General features: G+C 53.7%; 1 protein-coding gene across 1 annotated transcript in view; it reads right to left on the reverse strand.

Moving 5' to 3' along the window:
* The window catches only part of KIRREL3 (kirre like nephrin family adhesion molecule 3), a 165,240-nt gene that overhangs the window by 81,747 nt on the left and 68,523 nt on the right, over positions 1–14,970 (reverse strand). The window contains exon 4 of the mRNA XM_052662417.1: positions 12,466–12,615. Within this exon, the coding sequence (XP_052518377.1) occupies positions 12,466–12,615 (150 nt within the window). The remainder of the gene's footprint in view (positions 1–12,465; positions 12,616–14,970) is intronic.

Here is a 14,970-nt window from a genome sequence, read left to right on the forward strand (position 1 = left end):
GGAAGGACTGGTGCTGCAGCTGATGCTCTACTTTTAGCGGGAAGAGTCAACTCACTGGAAAAGACCTTGATGCTGGGAAAGACTGAGGGCAGGAGGAAAAAGGATGAGATGAGGATGAGACAGAGGATGAGATGGTTGGGTGGCATCACTGACTCAATGGACATGAGTTTGAGCAGACTCCAGGAGATACTGAAGGACAGGGAAGCCTGGTTGCTACAGTCCATAGAGTCGCAAAGAACTGGACATGACTGAGCGACTGAACAGCCACCACCAGTATACCATGGGATACTACTAAATGATAAAAAGATATGAATACAGGACTTCCCTGGTGGTCCAGTGGTTAAGAATCCACCTTCCAAAGAGGGGACATGGGTTCCATTCCTGGTCAGGGAATTAAGACCCCACATGCCTCGGGGCAACGAAGCCTGAGCACCTAGAGATACCCATATGACCCAGCGAAAGGTCCTGTGTGCTGCAGCTAAGACCCCAATGCAGCCAAATGAACACGTGAATAAATATCACACAAAAAGAGGAATCATTTATGGACACTTGCTACAACACAGATGTCTCAAAAACGTAATGCTAACTCGAGAAGCCAGACACAAAGGCCACTTATTTTAAGAGTCTATTTGTATGAAATACCCACACAAGGCAAATTCATGGAGACACGAGGCTGATCAGTGGTTGCTTGGGCCTGGAGATGTGAGCAGAGATTGATGAGAGATCTTTTTTAGGAAATGACCTAATAGTAGGTGATGGCCATGGTTGTATAACTTTATATATTCACTGAAAACCATTGAGTTGTGTAAGTAAAAGGGGTGGATTTAATGGCATATAAATTAACTTCAGTAAAACTCTTAAAAAATAAGGGGGAAGATGAAAAATGTCACCTCCTCTGAGAAGTCCACCCTGACTGCTCAACTTGCCCTTTTCTCCAGGAAACCCTATCTCTTACACTCTGCTTTACATTTTTTGATAGCCCTTAACACCTTCTAATAAACTATAACATTCTCTTCTTATATTTATTGTTTACTGCCCACTCCCTTTGCTAGAATATAAGTTCCACGAAGGCAGGAGATTTTAATGTTTTGATCATATACACATTTCCCGTGCCTAGGATAGTGCCAGGCTTACAGAAGGTGCATACAGGTATATTGAAAACACAGAATGAAATGGAACTTTCCTGGTGGTCCAGTGGCTAAGACTCTGCACTCCCAATACAAAGGGTCCAGGTTCAATCCCTGGTCAGGGAACTAGATCCTGCTGGCCGCAACTAAGACTCGGCTCAGCCAAGGAAATAAATAAATAATAAAAATAAATATTAAAAAAGACAAAGAATGAAGGAAGAAGCCTTCATTGGCAGATTTCTTCTGAAATGGAGCAGGACCCTATGGCTTGTCTCCCCCTTGTCCTCCGCCTGCCTTTTGTCTGTAGAAAAACTTTAGCCAAAGATGAAGTTTTATCAGAGAAGTGAGAAAATGGAGAAGCAAAAGAAAACAGCTAAACAGGACAAAAAATAATAATTGTTTAGTCATTAAGCAAAGTCCAGGACTTTCAGTTTCCCCTCAAGAGCTATAGAGAATATTCTGAGCCATATCCTGTGAGCTGTTTTGCAGACACCAGAACCTCCACCCAGTTCAGTTCAGTTCAGTCGCTCCAGTAGAAGTTAATCACATGATGATCAGACTGTAGCCATGACATACGCTGCAACAATTCCGAGAACTGACCTCAAAGAGAGGGGAACAAACTGGCCCTGGAACTGCAGACTGCTGCTGCTGCTGCCGCTGCTGAGTCGCTTCAGTCGTGTCTGACTCTGCGACCCCATAGATGGCAGCCCACCAGGAACTGAAGACTAACTGTTCTTAAAAGAGTCAAGATGACACTGGTCAGACCACCGATGACCAGTTTCAAGAGGACCACCTCCCTCCACCTACAAACCCTGGAAACTCCCGTTTAGAAGCCCTTGCCCACTGAGGGAGTCAACCTTTGGACACAAGTCCACCCTCTTCCTCGGATGCCGACCTCTGGAAAAAGCCAACTTTCCTTTCTACCAACTTTGCTTCTTGAGTATTAGCCTTCAAGTGGCGGGCAGCCAGACCCCACTTTTGGCAACACTTCCAGCTCTAACATTGTCTAACCAAGGTTTAGTTCTGGGGGGCTTCTACTGGTTCTTAGTAGAACTGTTGCCCAGGTCAAGTTGGTATTTGTGGCTGGGGCAGGAGGAGGGACAGGGTAGTCTCAGGTGACCCTTTCTCAAAGCCCACTGTTGTCTGTCTCGCAGAGTCAGAGGGGACTTGTTTTCCCTCTAAAGGGATTGTGCATCCCCCGGCTTATTTCTCTGCAGACAGCCATCGACCCATGTGCAAAACAAGTTTCCTCCATCATCCTGCTGAATGTGTGTCTATCTCTGTGTGTAGACAGAGGGGAAGCGAGCGGAGGGTGTGTCTGGGGCTCGAGCAGGGCCAGCTCTTTCAGAGGGATGGCTGTGAAGTCATAGCCTGTGCCCCGTTTCTTGCCTTCCACCCTGGAGGCTGCAAGGGTATTCCTGGCACTGGTGATTTCTCAGCTGCTCACATCACACGGCTCCTGCCATATTTACATATGGAAAGTTCTCCCTTTCAATAAACATTTACAAACACCTTGATCGACTTGTGAAAATGTGACACTCTTTTGGAAACCAGTCTTCGTGGGCTGTGGGGCTCAGCTATGTATTTTCGTGAGACGGAGGCAGTCATGCGGGTTTCTGGGGGCTTACAAACTTCCCAGTCAGGAAAACCTCCCCCGCAACGGACAGAATAATTTAGAGACCCAGAGCAACGGGAAAAGAAGCTGCTGGCGGTTCCCCTGATGATGAGACTTAATGGGACGGAAAATGGATGCTGTGGGTCTAGGGGCCCTGGCTCCCAAGGCGCATCTGGGGAACAGCGCTGCCAGGAAGGGTTTTCTGAAGCCTTGGTTCTTTGTGCAAGGCTGCCCCTCTGACTCTGGGGGCCTGGGTGGCCACAGGGCTCAGACAGGGTTCCCGGAGCTCCTGGGGCTGGAAAGAGACCTGTGATCGTAAGGGGAGGAGTCAGGCAGCAGTAATTCTCAACAGAATTTGGGGAAAGGGGAGGGACATGACTTAGCAAGAAAGGGCAAAGGTTTTCGAGTCAGAAAGACCCAAGTTCAGATTCTAGCTCTTTTTCTTAACTGTTGAGTGACCTGGGGCAAGTGAATGGGCTTCTTTGTATGTCAGCCTCTGCATCTGCGAAAGGAAACCTCAGGCCTGCCTGCCAGAAATGGTGAGGGGGTAAAAAGCCCCCCTGTGTGGATGGCCCAGCAGTGGGTCAAGGTCCCTGAATTGCTCCTCTCTAGCTGGACCTATGACACGGGGCTCATTGCGACACAGCGGCAAGATGACAAAGCTCTGGCTGCCCCTAGTCCTGACGTTGATCCGTGCATACTTCCTCTGCAGAAAACTGCCCGTGGGGAGAGACTGGCTCCTAGCTCCTGCTGGCAGCATCACATCCTCCATCTCTGTGGGGTCCTCCGTGCGCCCCGGGTGTGGGGGCTCTCAGAAGTGCTCCTGGGAGCCTGCCTCGGGTTGTGTAGCTTCGTCTCTCTCCTTCGTCCTAACACGACACCCTCCCTTGCCCATTGGCTGCTGGGGGAAGGCTTCCATTTAGTGGCATTTTCCTTTCTCATTTCATGCTGTAATGGAAATTCATTGCTAGTTTTAAATCCATAATTTGCCATGAAACCCTCCTCTCAGGCTGGGCTGAGGTCGGAGTGGAGAAGTAGTGAGTTATTCTTACCCTTTCAAGGTCTCCCTGCCCAGCCCTGGCCTCTCAGGCACTCCCCAGCTCTGGGCTTGGGCAGAATCCCAGGGGTGACACCCACTCTGCCCCACAGGTTGGAGACAGGAGGGGGCCCTTCACCCCTGGGGGCCTGGCTGGCCCTGCCCCTCCCTCTAAGTGCTAGGACTTTTCCCTCAGCTTCATTTCTCATTAAGGGGACTCAGTAGAGAAGTGGGCCTTGTGCTGGGCTGACATGTGCCACCAGCTCCATCCTTTTCTGGGCCTGTCAATACTTTTGTGGCATCACTGAGATTTCTCCATTTCCCAGCAGTGACTGTCCTTCCCAGGTGGCGCTAGTGGTAAAGAACCCGCCTGCCAAGGCAGATGTTAGAGACACAGGTTTGATTCCTGGGTTGGGAAGATCCCCTGGAGAAGGGAATGGCAACCCACTCCAGCATTCTTGCCTGAAGAATCCCACGGACAAAGGAGCCTGGTGGGCTACAGCCCACAGGGTCGCAAAGACTCAGACACAACTGAAGTGACTTAGCATGCAGCAGTGACTATAGTCTTAATTGAGGGGCCTTGTGTCTTTCCACCATGGGGGCACTGATGAATCTGCCAAGCTGTGAACTTGTGTGTGTGTGTGTGGGTAAGTGTGCACACCAGTCCATTTGTCCTTCGTGCACCGTGCATACGGATGCACAAATAGGGACCCAGTTAGGTTTCCTGACAGAGGACCCAGGAGGCTACCTGGAGAGAGGCAGGCTCTTGACGGGGCTTTGTCAGGCGGGAGGGATGTGGGAGGCCAAGTCCAGGCCAGAGGCAGTAGTGATGGCGGAACTGGTGTGGGCCACCTCGATGCAGCTGCATTCTGAACGCAACAGGCAAGTGTCTGGAATCTCATACGCAGCCACGGAGCTGCCGGTTTCACACTGAACGGTGGACGCCAGAGGATCCAGGGCCTGATTTCTGCAAATCTCCATGGTCTGAGCCCACATTCCTCTTGGCTGAGCAGTGGAGTCTGTTCAGCATCTCTTAGGGTCATGCTTGATTACAGCAGCGGAAGGACATACTATCCTTGCTCTCAGGAGCAAGAGGAAAGGACTCAGGGAACAGTGACCCCTGAACCAGGATGGAATGAGAAAGAAGCACAAACTGTGGAGTGGCTCTGCATGTCATCTTTCCAGCTCCTCATTTTCCCCAGGAGAAGGAAAGCGGGTCCCAAGAGGTTAAACTTGGGGATCCCATGGCTCACCGCTGGTCAGTGGTGGGACTGGGGCAACGATGCTCATTGCCTAACTTCCGGGCCAGGGCCCTGGTCCCGCTTGGACCTGGAGACGTGCTGGTGCCCCGGGCATGGTGCACTGCAGGGCTGCCCCGGAGAGCCCAGGTCATTTAGTGGTAGTGGGGGGCGGTGTTGGGGGGGCAAGGGACTAGAAATGGAGTGGTGGAGGGCAGGAGCAGGAAGCTGAGCGCCTTGCATACAGCAGACCCTGGGTGGGCTCCAGCTAACCTTCCTGCCTTCCCTTGGGCTGGGGTTGAAGGCAAGAGATGCTGGAACGCGAGGGGAGGGGCCGGCCCTGGGGTGGCTGTGTGGGGGCACCTCCAGCGTTGAGTGGTAAGAGCTTCCCAAGGTGACATCAGGCATCAGGTCACCTCGGCAAGGCCACTTGATCAGACAGCTTAGCTCTTCTCTCATCGGCTGAGTCTGTTCCGACTGCCCTTGGCGATGCTGGGTGAGGTAAGGGGGGGGTGTGTGCACCTCGTGCATCAGGCCTCCCTCTCCTTTCAGAGGGACCCGCCTGCCCCCTGCCACCTACATCCAGGCCAAGAGGGGAAGCGCTGGGTTTGACTCCATCCCTGAGGGGTCTCCAACCTCTCTGGAGCCTTGGGGGGTTGCCCAGCATCTGTGGGTCCCCTTCTTCCCTGCACTCCCCTCTGTTATGGATGGGCCCTGGCCAGGGAGGAGCGGCCTCTCCTGACAGCCCAATGAGGCTGAGATGAAGAACAAGGAGATGAGGGTGGGCTCCTTTCCATGCAACACGGCCGATTAGAGGAAATGGGGGACCGTGGTGGGGGGCGCCGTTAGACACAGAAAGAGGGCCATCGTGACTCAGCTCTGAAGTCCACACACCACCCAGAGGCTACAGGGACCTCCAGGGAGACACCCCATCTCTGCTGATCTCCCATCAGCAACTGCTTTGGAGGGAGCATCTGGCCTTGAATCCAAGTGCGGACCTCAGAGACCAAGACTCCACCCCGAGGGAGCTTATACTGTAATTTGGAATCGAGGGACCATTCGTCAGCTTCAAGTAACTCAATGATCCCTAAAGCCATGCCCGCCTTGTAACCTACAAGAGCAGTTGGGCACAGAGTTAGAGCAAGAAGTCAAAGAGGGGCGCACAGTGGCCAAACAGGGGGGCTTGGGGTGGCTTGGGCTCCCAAGAGGGTGGGGAGTGGGAAGAGGGTGGGAAGAGCAGGTTGGGGTGGGCGCGGGTGTGCATGGCTAGGAGCACAGCCGCCAGGGCACCACCTCTCTCCTGCAGCATCAGGAGAGAAGGGAGATTGTTCTTGCTCTTCTCTCTCCCACCTCCGGCTTGCTTGCTGCCCCAATTTGGGGGTGACTGCAGGGTAATGAATGTGGCAGGAAGCAGACGCACAGCACAAATGCGATACGGCACCTAAGACCAAGCCGGGGCCCAGGCAAAACTCACTTAATGAGGAGATAAGGAAATCAATTCTGCTTGTCTTTCCGGGTGCGTGAGCCTGGAGAGGGCTGCAGGATTCGTGGATTTCTGCCTGCCTGCTGGATGGAACCACTTCTCTGGGACACAAACGCCTGATCCCGCAGGAAGGAGGAGTCGCTTGTTGGTTTCTCTTTGCATTGCAGGAATAGCAGTAACAACAACAGGTAAGTAACAGCAGCCAATGCCTGCCTGCCTTGTGGCATAGCAGGTGCTGTTGTGAGAAATGCCTTATGTGTATTATTTCATGAAATCTTCTAAGACTAAGGGGACAGATAAAATTATCTCCCCATTTTACACACAAGGAAACTGAGGCACAGAGGGGCTGAATACCTGTCCAAGGTCACACCACAGGTTTCAAGTGCAGGCAAGTTGGCTGTGGGCTCTTAACTGTGAAGCCGTGTTGCCTCTATAAACACAACACAACTCTCCTGTGTATCGAGGATGTATTATCTACCAGGTACTTTTCTCATGGTGAGAGTCAGTATGATCCGACTAGTCAGTCCCACCTCTGTTGCTACAGTCACCTGGGGGACACTATCTGAGGCCCTGGTACGTGCCTGTAGGCTGGGCGTGAAGGCTGCATACTGCCTTTCAGACACCCAGTGTAGGAGCCAGATGTGTGAACAGTGGCTTTCAACAGAACGTGGCGAGTGTTGTGATTGAGATGGGGCAGAAGGCTAAGGGAGCCCAGAGCAGGACAGCCAGGCCATGTGGCTTTCAGGGAGGGCTTCCTGGAGGAGGCAATATCTAAGATGAATCCTGACAGGTGAGCAAGAGGTGGCCAAGAGAAGAGAGGTTGGGAAGCGCATTCCAGGCGGAAGCACATGCGAGCTAAGGCACAGGGGTGTGGTGAGTGGAGGGTGCCGTGAGCTGGTCGTTATCTGGGAGCAGGGGCTGGAGAGCAAGCTGAGGGCAGGCCTTAGGGGGCCCCACGAGCTGGTCATTATCCGGGAGCAGGGGCTGGAGAGCAAGCTGAGGGCAGGCTTTAGGGGGCCCCGTGAGCTGGTCATTATCCAGGAGCAGGGGCTGGAGAGCAAGCTGAGGGCAGGCCTTAGGGGGCCCCGCGTGCCATGGAGGGAGCTTGGGCTTTGCTCTGTGGTGGTGCTTCCTCACCCCTGAAGATCTGCTCAGACTGCGCCCCCCATCCCTGACAGGGTGACCGGGTGGCGCTCTCACCACCGGTTTCTGAGAGAATGACTTTAGAAGCTGGTGCTCTTGACCCGCTTCAGTTCCGCCTGCCTTTGCTGTGGGACCTGGCTTGTGCTCTCTCTCTGGAGCCACCTGCCCAGAAGGTTAGGGGACTGGGGACTGGGGGATGCCGCCGGCGCTGTGGACGTACAGGCCTGAGAGCTCCCCAGCTGGAAGAGCTGCAGACAGAGACGAAGGGAAGACAATTTGGACCTTATTTGTCTGCCCCAAAGTATTTGGGGTTTACATCATCTTAAAGATGCCCTCTTGATTTAAATTGACTTCCTCTCCGTCGTTAAATAATTCATGTTGATGTAGGAAGCGTTGTTTCTACTGGGAGCCGCAAGGCAGTAGAGTTAATATTAAAACGAATCAGGAAGAAGAGGGAAATAGGATAGGAAGCCTGGGAAAATCCCTTTTTTAATAATTAACTTGACATCCACAATCCTCCTCCAGCCCCTGATTTTCAATCCCCCTTACCTTGTTCTGCTTCCTCATTTTCACAGCACGTGTTACCACCTGATATCCTACGCAGCTACACAACGTGCTGGCTTAATGTTTATTGTGCAGTGACTGTCTCTCTGCTCGAACGCAAGCTCCACTAGGCAGGGGAGCTTTTCTCTCTCATTTACTAATGAGTCTCTAGTGTCTGGCACCTAATACGTGCTCAGCAAATGTTTGTTGATCAGATCCTTGGTGCCCATGTCCTCCAGCTCTGGGTCCCCTCCCCAGATTCCTGCCATCCTGCTTTCACGAAGTTAGGAGGATCAAATGCTATTGCCCCCTTACCCCACTGGCCCTGCGATGGTTTTGGTACTTTTCAGTTCAGAGGTTCCTGCAAGTGGGAGAAACAGGAGTGTGTGTCATTTCACACATGAGGAAACAGACTCAGAGAGGCTGAGTGACCAGCCCACAGCTGGTTAATGGCAGGACCATGACTGTTGTCTCCAGGCCTGTGGCCCTGTCTCTAACACCATGATTCCAGGGATGGTCTGGGGGTGGGAGGGTGCCCAGTCCTTACCTTGCTCAGCTTCGTAGGAGCTGCCTCTTCCCCTTCTTCCTCTCTGTCTCCCTGGCTCCCTCCCTCTGTCTCCCTGGGGTAGCAGACCCTCAGCTCACAGTTGCTCCCCACCTGACTGCATCTGAGAGCTGAAAACACAAGGCTAATTAACGTGTCTGTGACTCTAGGCTTGGCTGCCGGGCCGGGTTCCCAGGCCCTCCCTGGAGCACTGCAGACTCTGAGTTAGCCCTTTGGCTTCTCCAAGCAGGCTGCCGGCAGATGCATATTTTAACAATGCACATCTGTTGGCTATATAATCTCTTGTATTTGCCCTTCTCACTTGGTGCTTTGATGGAAGACCCCTGGGGGTCTCCCTCTGGTCCAGCCAGTGTTTGCTTTGCAATTTTGCTGGAATACCATCTGATTCTGCTCTCACATCTTCTGCAGGTTCTAATCAGGCTCTTTATTTAATAAAAAATCTATCCAGGAAAATACAGACAAAATTAGGAACCTCTCTCATTCCTGGAACACAGGGAAGGCAGCATCCCCCCTCGGGATCCCCCTTTCCCAGCCTTGGGGATCTGGCTGGGACACTCCCAGGCTGAGATGTCATGGCAAAGCAGATGGGATCTGGGTTGAGAAGCTGGCTGGCCAGGGTAGGAACAGCCCTCTTTCCTCCAATGGCACTGGAGAAGCCCCGTCGGTCCTCCACTGTGAGTAGACCAGGCTCCCTTTCCAAAAGGCTAGGTCAGTGTCTGCAGGCAGGGCTGCCCTCCAGGGCAGTAGGTGGGGCTGTGTGCCACAGAGAAACTCAGCCAGAGCCCTGCAGGGCCAGCTCAGGGAGGGGACCCATAGGACTATCTTTAGGGTGGAGACTCACAGGACCATTCAGAGCTGGGGACCTACATGAACAGGCGAGAGATGGGGACCTAGGGTACCCTTGAGGAGTCAGGGAAGACTGTGGCAGAGTCTGAGGAAGTTGGAGGAGTGGTGTTGTGGTCTGTATGAAAGGCTGATGGACAAACGCCAGCTTAGGCTCACTTTCTGGCCTTAGGAATTCCACCCAGGCCATCCTGCTGGGGTCTCCTGGAAACTCCGTCTTTCCCCTCCTCAGCTGAACTCCCGACTCACAAAACATCTCCCCCAACAAACCAGCTCTGCCCAGAAGGCAGTGAAAGGTCAGGCCAGTGGAGAGGGAGACGGAGGGCTGAAATGCCTCTAGATGTGACCCAAGACAAAATTAAGTCCGTTCAGATCAGACCCTGGGCTCTGCTCGCAGAAGCCTGGCTCTTCACCAACCAGACAAAGGCAGTCCTTCTGGCATTTAGAAATATGGACACTGGGCAGAGAGCACTGGTTTGGAGTTGGAAACTCGGGGGTCTGTTTTGAATGTTAAGTGAGCTGTGTGACCTCCCATGAGAGCTTTTGCCTTTCTGAGTCTCAACTTCCTTATCTGTAAAATATCTGGGGTAACTTGGACTTTGTAATCTACCTGAGATAGTACAGATGAAAAGGGGCCTGTGGCTTGGTATGACCAGGGGAAGCTCTGATCCCAGGATAAGAACTTAAGGACCAGAGGCATCCCCACCTGTTTTAAGTCCTGTGTGAAGTCGGGAGTGGGCAATGCTCAGGGGCCTCTCAGTTTAGCATCTCTGGTACTCTCTAGAAGCGTTTCCCTGATAGCTCAGTTGGTAAAGAATCCACCTGCAGTGTGGGAGACGGGGGTTCATCCCTGGGTTGGGAAGATCCCCTGGAGAAGGGAAAGGATACTTACTCCAGTATTCTGGCCTGGAGAACTCCACGGACTGTATAGTCCATGGGGTTGCAAAGAGTTGGACACGACTGAGTGACTTTCACTTTCACCCTCTAGAAGGGGGTCCAAGAGTGGAGCATGGTGCTGTAAAACCTCTGGAGATAAAGATGTTACAACCCAGGACTTCCCTAGTGGTCCAGAGCTTAAGAATCTGCCTGCCAATGCAGGGCACTCTGGTTCCATCCCTGGTCTGGGGAGATTCCACATGCTGCGAAGCAACTAACCCCCTTGTGCCACAACTTCTGAAGTCCACGCGCCTCAGAGCCTGTGTGCCACAACAAGAGAAGCCGCCACAATAAAAATCCTGCACACGGCAACGAAGAGCAGCCCCCATTCGACGCAACTAGAGAAAGCCCATGCGCAGCAAAAGAGACACAGTCAGCATTGCCCCCCGCCCCCACAACTCCCAAATAAAATAGAATCCTCTTTAAAAAGAAAAAAAAGACAACTCTGCTTAGCAAATCTATACTGGCCTTTTGCAATCCTCAAAGATCAGAAAATATATTAGGCACTAAATCCTCCTTCTCTTTTCCCTCAATCCCCACAGCAATCGAAGACCGGGTCCCATTTCAGCCATATCTCAAGAGAGGCGCAGGTGGCAGACTCTCCCCTTGACACAGGGGGCCCGCCACTTCCTGGTCAAGGGACCCCAGCTCATTGACCCTCCAGAGAAGGTTTATTTCTCTCATTCCTTCTGGGGGAGACTCAGAGGTTGAAGGGGGTCTCTGAGGTTGGCCCCCAGTTTCTCCTCCCCATCTCAAGAAGCCAAGCTCTGTGCTGGGTGAGTGGTCCTCCAGGGCCTATCCCAGCGTGCTGGCCATGTAGACCTGACGCCCTCTTAAATATTTCATCTCTGAGCAGCTGTGCCTCAGCTGCCCGGCGGCGAGGAGGCAGCACCCCAGCTGTTGACCCTGTTGTCAGACTTTTCAACAGCTGCTTGGGGCAGGGAGTGGCGGGCCAGGGGGGTGAGGGTGGACTTCCCTCTTCTGGTGGCCTGTGCAACCCCCCCACATCTGCCCTTTGCTTCTAGGAGCTTCAAATCCTCACTTGGGGCCACCTTCCCCATCCCCCAGGTCAGCGTCGGAACAGCGAGGTAACGTAAGTGGAGGGACTGAAAGGGTTGCTGTGTGGCGCGATGCAAAAGTGAGCTATTATTACTGATGCACCGGCCTGGCCCCCAGCAGGCCTGGCTCCATGCTAACAGCTGGCGGGAGGAGGCAGTTGATGGGGCTGAACTCTAAATGAGGATGAGGTGGTTGAGGGGGTAGCTGAGCCCGTCCCCTGGTCTCTAGGCAGGTGTGCCTGGGTCCAGCAGTGGGGACCTCTTCAGGAGGATGTCCCTAGGGAAACTGAGATAAAGAAAGACCAGGGGGCAGAGGTGTGATGTGGCCTAAAAACCTGTAATGGTTTTCCTGGGGATGATGTAGGCAGCCAGCCTGGGCCTCCTCTGAGAGCCGGGATTCCCAGGGAGCAGTGGAGGTGGGAAGGAGCATGGCCAGGGTGGTCGCTGTGGATGCTGGAATCACCAGGAGAACCTGATGGGGGAGGAGGCTAGATGGGGCTTTGCCAGCACCAGGAGAGGGCAATTCATAAAGAAGGGACTCAAAGATACACCCCCTTCTTCTCTGGGTCTCCATCACCAAACATAGCGCCTGGCTTAGGCCATGTGCACAGAACACGCTTCCTGACTGAATAAACAAGCACCCAGGAGCCCTCTTTCGCTTTCTCAGTGGCAGTCAAACATGCTGGAGTTGGGCAGAGTCAGGGGTCGGCTGGCACTGGCCTTCCGATGTCCAGCACAGGGATGTTCACTTTCCCCCTTTTGGTGGGCAGCAGTCCTGTTGTCCAGTGGGCAGGCCCCTCCAGTCTGGCCCGATTTCTGGAGCTGAGCCCTGGCTGCTTCTCACAGCATCCTTGGCCGGGCGCAAGGACGGTTCTTACCTAGGACGGTGAGGCGCGCAGGGCGGGACCGGATGGCCGCCTGGATGGCCTGGCACTCGTACACGGCATCGTCTTGCAGCTCCGCCCGCAGGATCTTCAAGTGATGCTCCCCTGACAGGTGGTTCCCTACCACCAGGTACTGCGGGTAACCTGTGGAGAAGGCAGGTGCATCAGGGGGGCGGGGCGGGGTGGAGACGCCGGCATGACTGACGGGCACAGTGGGCGGGACATCCAGCGGGTTGGGGTGCGGGGTGCGGGGGCTGGTCTTAGGGGGCCGGCAGAGCAGGAGGAGATAGCGCAGGGCCTCGATCTCAGTGTAAGGAGCACAAAAGTGAGCTTCCCCAGGGAGCTAGGACAGCGAGTCTGTGTGTGTGTGTGTGTGTGTGTGTGTGTGTGTGGACAGCGAGTCTGTGTGTGTGTGTGTGTGTGTGTGGACAGCGAGTCTGTGTGTGTGTGTGTGTGTGTGTGCTTGTGCATAAAGGTACTGCAGGTTTTAAGTTTAGGGATGTCGGAGAAGCTGCTATTAGAGCGGGAAGGAGCTGAATGTGGACAGACACAATGGGCTGTCACCCTGGAACGCAGCATGCTCGGCTCTGAGGCTTGCCAAGCAGACACACATCCTGATGAGGAAACACACACAGAAAGACAGAGAGACCCAGGCTCAGAGGCACAGAGAAGACAGGGTCGGGGGAGAGAGAAGAAGGAAACAGAAATGCTTGGAAAAAGAGCAAGAGTGGCTGTGGGGGAAAACTCTGGCTGCAGATGGACAAGAAGTAGCGACCAAGGCCGGCCCACCGGAGCCCAGGAGCCTCTGGCCACTCTGAGCTGTAAGGGACTCTTTATTGGTCGTTCTCACTATGATCCCCCGGGACCCCAGGGCCTGATTAAGCACTTAGGTGACACTCAGGACAATTAAAAATTGGGGGCCTCCTATACCACTGGCGATGAATAATAGATGAATAAGGCTTGAGCATGGTGAATCAGTGAGGAGTTTTCCTGGGGCTCCATGGGTCGAATGGAAATACATCAGGGGCTGTGGCTGCCAGGTTGGGCAGAGCCTCTCTGTCCCGGGTCTTGGGGCCTCGACCTTCATTTTTTTTAAATTTATTTTTAATTGAAGGATAATTGCTTTACAATATTGTGTTGGTTTCTGCCATACATCAACATGGATCAGCCATAGTTATGCCTATGTCCCTTCCCTCTTGAACCTCCCTCCCACCTCCCACCCTTTCCTGCCCCTTTAGGTTGTTAGGGAGCCCTGGTTTGAGTTCCCTGAGTCACATAGCAAGTTTCCATGGCTGTCTATTATGCATAAGGCAGTATATATGTTTTCATGCCACTCTGCATTCGTCTCGGCCTCTCCTTCCTCCCTTCCCACTGTGTCCGTAAGTCGGTTCTCTGCGTCTGCATCTCCACTGCTGTTGGGCCCTCGATCTTAGTTCCTTTCCACAGGACCTGTTTTCCATGCACCCCTTTCCCCGACCTCTGCGTGTCCCCACATACAGGGTCCCTCTCTTTCCAGAGGCCCGTCCACCCTCTGACAGCCCCAAACTGCTTCTGTTTCTGAAGGGCCTTCACTGGGGCAGAGTGAGTCCTCAGCAGGAGGCAGTTGGGCACGTTTGGCCTTTTAAAGAGAAGACTAAGGCTTGAGAGACAGGAACAGACAAGGGATGTGCCATAGCTCTCTTCAAACTTTTCTCAGTCTCTTAGTAGGGGTTAGACGTGTTTGTGTAGCTTCTAAGGATTGGACCAAAGGGCACAATGAGTGCAGGGACACACTTTAGGTTACTGTTAGCAATGTACTGGTGTTAGCAGAGATCTGGGCTGCCAAAGGTGGTAGTGAGGTCCCCGTCACTGGCTGTATTCAAGCAGATGTGGGATGATCCCCTGTCACGGACACTACAGAGGAGATTTCTTAGGTGCTCTGGGGCACCTCTTACCCCCATAACCTACGAGTCTTCCAGACGGGAGCGCAGTGTTCCCTGGGGGTGGGCTGTTAAGGGGTACCCATTCCTGGTCAGTGGAGGCAGCAGTGATCCTCCGCCAGAATCCCCACTGTGCTTTTGGGGTGCATCCTGTGTGGCTGAGCCTGTTAGGCTCCCGTCTTCACAGCTAGGATTGTCCCCAGCATGCTCTCCACAGCTGTTCGGGCCTGGCGGGAGATGCTATAGGGCCATCAGCTGTAGCCCCAAGAGCATGGCTTCCCCTCCTGCCCACCCTTCCTGCCTTCTGCTGGGCTTTGGGGAGGAGCCCGGGTAAGTTGAGCTGGCTCTCCATGGGGCCTGGTGAGGAGCTGGACGTGGGCACTGGTCCAGCCTCTCCCTGCTGCAGCTGCTGTCAGTGTAGCCGGTGGGCGGCCCCCAGCCCCTCCGACCTGCTGCCTTGTGACCAGCTCCTGGCCCCCTGTAGGCATCCTGGCCGGAGCTCGTGTTTCGCTGTCTCGCAAGCCAACAGCAGTCGCCTTCTTCTCTCATAAGCTGCTGAAAACATCAGTGATGGGTTTGT

The sequence above is a fragment of the Budorcas taxicolor genome, chromosome 25, assembly GCF_023091745.1.
Source record: "Budorcas taxicolor isolate Tak-1 chromosome 25, Takin1.1, whole genome shotgun sequence".
Lineage (NCBI taxonomy): Eukaryota > Metazoa > Chordata > Mammalia > Artiodactyla > Bovidae > Budorcas > Budorcas taxicolor.